Raw genomic sequence first — 5996 nt, 5'->3', positions numbered from 1 at the left:
AACAAAGAAAGAAAGAAAGAAAGAAAGAAAGAAAGAAAGAAAGAAAGAAAGAAAGAAAGAAAGAAAGAAAGAAAGGAAGGAAGGAAGGAAGGAAGAAAAGAAAAAGAAAAGAAAAAAGGAAGGGAGAGAAAGAAAAAGAAGAAACAGAGCGAGACAGAGAAACAATTTGTTCTCAGATGAAGAATAACTGAATTTACTTTCACCAAGCTTAAAGTACAAGGAAGGTTACAGGACAAAAACAAAGACATAAAAATAGCTGGAGTTGGGACAAGTGTAGGCGTGCATGGCATGGCCCTGGTCTTGTCTGTAACTGCTCTACAAAACAGCTGCTTGTCTGGGCCAGCAATACAAAACCTGTAGGAAGCTACTAGAGACAGTGGTGACCTCATAAGCAACAGGCAGGGGGTACTATGGATGTATTCGTGGCATCTTAGAATACTTTTAAAGTGATCTGCTATCCACTGCCGGGAGACACCAATGAGTTGACCTTGCTGTAGGCATGGGGAAACCACTACGGGGGGGGGGGGGTAGCACTTAAAGATATAAATTAAAAGTCAGGAGTGGAAATAACACATCATCGAGAAAGACTCTTCAAGATCCTAATGAGATCAGAAAACAATTATCAGGAGAAAAAGACAAACCAACCCCCCAGTGAATTACAAGACTTAGAGGAGGTGATGGACTTTTACCCAATCATGTCACTGAGGGCACGAAATCGAAATTGTCTGAATACATTCAGCACCGGGAGTTACTAATCAAGAGGGTAGAGGGGAGGCTGAAGCCGTGGCTTGTGAATTAAGAGTACTTCCTGCTCTTTCTGAGCTCCCCAGTTCTGTTCCCGGCACCCACACTGGGAAGTTTACCATCCCTCCCCCCCCCCGGAGATTCCAATATCTCCCATGTGCACACACACACACACACACACACACACACACCTAATTAAAAATAATAAAAACCAAATGTAAAAGGTCAGAGGACTTGTGACTAAATACGTGGACCTAAGCATAGCGTTCACCTTTCAGGGTAAAGATGCCTGCAGCACGGACAACAGCAGTTATCCCAGGCCGCCATCATGGTGGAGAACACACACACACACACACACACCTCCTCTCGCTTCCCACCCCACTTCTTAAGCCTTGTTCACTCTAGCTCTCAGTCTGAACCCAGGATCTCAGGCACACTAAGCAAGTGCTCTACCACAAAGCCACACCCTCAACTCCCCTTACACTTTTTTTTTTTTTTTTAAATTTCGGGACTAGGTCTCACTGAGATGCATGGGCTAGCCTTGAACTCCCTCTGTAGCCCAGGCAGGCTTTGATCTTGCGATCTTCCTGTCTTATTGACCTGTGACTTTGAGCCCAGCTTCTCCCCACTCTCGGAAATGGTTCCAGGACACACACCCCCATGGATACTAAACTCCAAAGAAACTTAATTATTGAAAGCGGGTCCAACATTCGCACAGAGCCCACTTACAAACTCTTACATTCGTCTCCAGATGATGTGTACATAATGTGGAATGGAATGTGAATGGCATGTAGACAGTTATATGGCAGAAGGAATAATGACTGGAAAGAAGTCTATGCATGCTCATTACAGGTGTAATTCTCCCCAACCCAAACATTTCAGGTTCGTAACTGGTCCAGTACCTACCACAAACCCCATGGGTACTGAGAGCCCCGTGTGATTGGCAGCACAAGCTGACAGAATAACAACAGAGCCGCAGAAGACCTGTGCATAAGGGCCACTTAAGGTGGCCTTGTTGACATTTATAGAATTCCCCACCGCGACTGCATTGTTCCCCCAGAGCACTACATTCTGGGTTGTATAAACAACCTTAAGCACATTTCAAGAACTGGAGCTATAGAAAGTACCTTTTCAGATCATAAAATATTTAATTGTAAATCAACAACAGCAGGAAGGTGTTTAGAAAATTCCCAGCTGTTAGGAAATTAGGCAGCTCCCTTCAAGATGAACTAAGGAGGCGTCGAGATGGCTCAGCGGGCAGAGAGGCACTTGTTTGTCAAGCCGGCGAGGTCCATCGCTGGGCCCCACATGGCAGAAGGAGAGAGCTGACTCCCCAGGGTTGTCCTCTGACCTCCAGAGGTGCGTACCGTGGGGGTGGCTCTGAAGTTGCCGTCATTGTCCCAGATCTTGGACATGTGATTGCACAGCTGCGCTCACTTCTCAACACTAAGAGACATATGCTATCAAACAGAATTTTCCTGAATATATAATAAGTAATCATTTGAAAAGCGGTCTGGCTGGATGCTTGTGGCAGGGCCATCTCTGGGAGCTGGGGCTGGAGAGAATTCCACTGGGCATGCACATCAATACAGGCTGTTATCCCTATCTTAGCTATTGTGTGTGATGCTGGGAATATACTCTCTCTGACACTCGGATGTTACGTTCCTTTGGATGTGTACCAGCAGTGGGTCTGGTTTCTCTTCTTGAGGAACCTCCTCCGTACCAGTTTCCACAATGGCTGTGCTAACTCTTTTCTCCACACTCTGGCCAGCATTGCTGTCTGTGGTAGTTACTTTCAGCTGTCAGCCTGACGCAACCCAGAGGCATCTGGGAAGAGGGGAGCTCAGCTGAAGAACTGCCTCCATCAGAGTGGCCTGTGGCCACACTTGTGAGGCACTTCCTTAATTGCTAATTGATGTGGGCAGGTCCTTCCCACTGTGGGTGGCACCATCCCCTACTGAGGTGGGCCTGGGCGGTATATGAAAGGTAGCTGAGCAAGCCATGGGGAGAAAGTAGCATTCCTCCATGGTCTTTGTTTCAGACCTTACCCTTGGCTTTCTTCCATGATAGACTCTACCATGCAAGCCAAATGAATGCTTTCCTCCCCCCACATACCCCCATGTTGCTCTTGGTCAGCATTTTTATCACAGCAACAGGAATTTAACCACAATGCTGTCTTTTATCTTTTTTTTTTTAAGAGTCAAATAGCTCATTTGGTAACAAGGAGTGAAAAATAAGTCCCTGTGTGCATGAGTGCATTCGCACACACACATGTGTTTGTGTATGTGTGTGCTTGTGAGTGTGTGCCTGTGTGCATATGTGTGAGAATTGAGAATGAGTGTGTTTGTGTGTGCTTATGAGTGTGTGTATGTATGTGTGCCTGTGTACATGTGTATGAGAGTGTGTATGTGCATGTGTGTGAGACTGTGAATGTGTGTGAGTGTGTGTGTGTACACATGTATGTGTAGAGGACAGAGGTCAACCTTGGGTACCATTCCTCAGGTACCAGTCATCTTTTATTTTCTGAAAGAGTCTTTTAGTAGCCTGGAGCTCACCAATTAGGCTAGACTGGCTGCCAGCCAGTCCCAGGCATCCTCCTGCCTCTGACCCCCAGAACTAGTACAAGCACATTTTCCCCACAGGTAGCTTTTTATGTGGGTTCCAGGGAACCAAACTCAGATCCTTCTGCTTAGGAAAGGCAAATATTTAACTGACAGAGCTCTCTCTCTCTCCTGCGTCAAAAAGAAACTCATAAATCTTCTCTCTTCCCGTGGCTGACTGAACCACGGAGGTCGAGAAAGGCCAGCAACACAAGAATTCCCTCCCAGGCTTGATCTTTTGCAGAGTTGAGCAGAGGCCAGAGTTATCCGACTTGCAATTATCCTGTAGACAAGAGTCCCGACCGCTGGGCACCCAGTGTCTCAATAGCTGCTACAATCTCCTTCACGTGTTCTTGGAATCTGTGAGAAGTTTCGCTAATGTGTTCAATGCCTGTGCCCCAGCCAGCTGTTGGGAGGAGCCTCTGCATTCCAGGGCTGTGAATACCACCCCCTGGACGCTGGTTCCTCCTTCTGGCTTTCCCAGGATTGCCTTGAACGCTCCTGACATCTCTCCATGGCAGTTTGCTCTCAATACCAACACATTTCTTCTTCTGATTTGTAATTTCTAGAGTCAACCCTGGTCATGCACACATGCTTGTTGCTTGACCATTTCCCCTTGAAGGTCAAACAAAACCACCCCCCTCCTCAGCAGCTCTCTTGGCACAGATCTCCCCATGTTGCCTTAGGGCATCAATGAGGTGCCCCCCCCTAGCTACAGGTGACTTGTGTTCTTGGCTGAGGAAGGAGTGTTCACACCGAACTCACACATTCCCTTCCGTGACTTTCATCTGGTGAATGGCTTCACTCAGAACAGACTTGGGTCTGGCCTCTCTGCAGCCACTCCGTTGTCACTCTACCTGGCTCACCTGACTTTCTGGCCGGCCTCTTTCCCTGCCACCTACCTTCTCCTCAGCTCTCAGGAGTCGTTGTAAACTCATTCTTGCTCAGTTTGAGTTCATCGCCCACTCTGATCTCAGCTTCTTGCATTGGGCTCATCAACCTCGAGATCACCCACCCAGAAATCTCATCTTGGTTATAACAGCCGTTCATTCCTACTGCCGTGGGGATCCGGCTCACTGTGATCTCATTTGCATTTATTTCCCTGAGGATTGGGATATTGGTTCACTTTGCTTTGCTTTCTGTATCTGCCAACCATTTTAATGTTTTTTTTTTCTTTATTTTTTATTTTTTTGGCAAATGTCAGTTTAGAAACTGTCACCCCGTGACTTAATCGGGGACATTTGGGTCTCTGGCTATTGGGTTGTTTGCGTTTCTGGAAACTGTTTCTAGACATTAACTCCAATGCTTAAACATCAAATAGAGAGATGTTTTTATTGCGTTTATTTATTTGGGAACAGTGGATGAGTGCATGCTAGAGTGTACACTGGTGATCAGGAGAGTTTCTTCTTTCCTTCCACCGTGTGAGGATCAAAGATGTGTTATGAGACTTGGCGGCAGACACCCTTAACCTGCTAAGCCATCTCATTGGCCCCAACAGTAAGATTTTGATATGCAAGCTTTTGAATGCTGTTTTCCAAAGTCCCAACTCCTAGCCTTCCCTCAAGCCCCTCACCATAGAAGGCAGAGGGAGAGTATTCCTGTGTGGACTCAGGGTACCCCTGATGTACCGAGTCTAAGGATTTAAAAAGACTTTTAAACCCACACAACCTCCAGTCATACCCAGTCGGGTCTTGCCTCACGCATGGTCATGTAAGCACGTTGGTTTCATAAGCAGGACTAACACCCTGCCTTGTGTGATGTGAGCCTGGCCTGGGGGGGACACCATAAGTCATTGGACATCTTGCTGTCTTCCCCCACTTCCTGCTTTTGTCCACCTGGTAGCCCCCACACGGACAGTACCTGAAGTTAAGGAAGGCGCAATACAGGAAGAGACGGTTACTCTCATTGGTGGCATCGCTGTACTGCTTTTGAGTCTGAAATGAAAGGAAATGGAATTACATCCCTGTCACAGCAGGAAAAGCCAAACACAGGTCCTGGAGTGAGAACAGCCGCCTCGCCCCAGCCCCTCCCCAGCTCCGCCCCGACCCGCCCCTTCCCCGCCCTCACCCTCCAGCTCACCCCGCCCAGGGGCTGAGACCAAGGGCTCAACTGGTAAAAGCACTTGCCGGACCTGACGACCGGAGTTCAATCCCTAAACTCAAATCAAAAAACCAGATGGGGTGGTGCACATTTGTAATCCCAGGGCCCCTATGGCAAGATGCGTGCCGAAGACACTTGGAGGATGGTGTGAGCCAGCTAGCCTGGGCGTGCTGTATGGCTCCAAAATAAGAGAGGGCCTGCTGCGACAAGGTAGAAGGCAAAAACTGACTCCTGACCTTCACACACTTGCCAGGGCACACACGCGCCTGCATCAATGCCCACACATTTTAAAGAGTTTTTAACTAATGAATTTCTAAAAGATGTTTAAACTTTAAAGTATGTGTGTCTGTGTCGTATACTTGCATGGGAGTGCAATGTCTGTGGAGGTCAGAAGGGGGCGCTAGATCTCCCTGAAGCTAACTATAGGAGGCTGTCTGTGAGCTACCTGAAATGGGTGCTAAAATCTAACTTGGGCCTGCAGCACGAACAGCACGCTAAACCGTGGAGCCATCCCTCCAGCACCCGTTTTTTTTTTTTTTTTTTTTTTTTTTT

The 5996-nt window shown here is 47.5% G+C and overlaps 1 protein-coding gene across 2 annotated transcripts in view; it reads right to left on the bottom strand.

Moving 5' to 3' along the window:
• Adgrd1 (adhesion G protein-coupled receptor D1) overlaps positions 1 to 5996 on the bottom strand; it is a 113193-nt gene that overhangs the window by 34248 nt on the left and 72949 nt on the right. For both annotated transcript variants that reach the window (XM_021187134.2, XM_021187135.2), the window contains one exon: positions 5205 to 5278. In XM_021187134.2, the coding sequence (XP_021042793.1) occupies positions 5205 to 5278 (74 nt within the window). The remainder of the gene's footprint in view (positions 1 to 5204; positions 5279 to 5996) is intronic.

The sequence above is a fragment of the Mus pahari genome, chromosome 23 (assembly GCF_900095145.1).
Source record: "Mus pahari chromosome 23, PAHARI_EIJ_v1.1, whole genome shotgun sequence".
In the NCBI taxonomy this organism is placed as follows: Eukaryota; Metazoa; Chordata; class Mammalia; order Rodentia; family Muridae; genus Mus; species Mus pahari.
The sequence above is the reverse complement of the archived record's forward strand: the minus strand, read 5'-3'. Positions and strand labels throughout refer to the sequence as shown.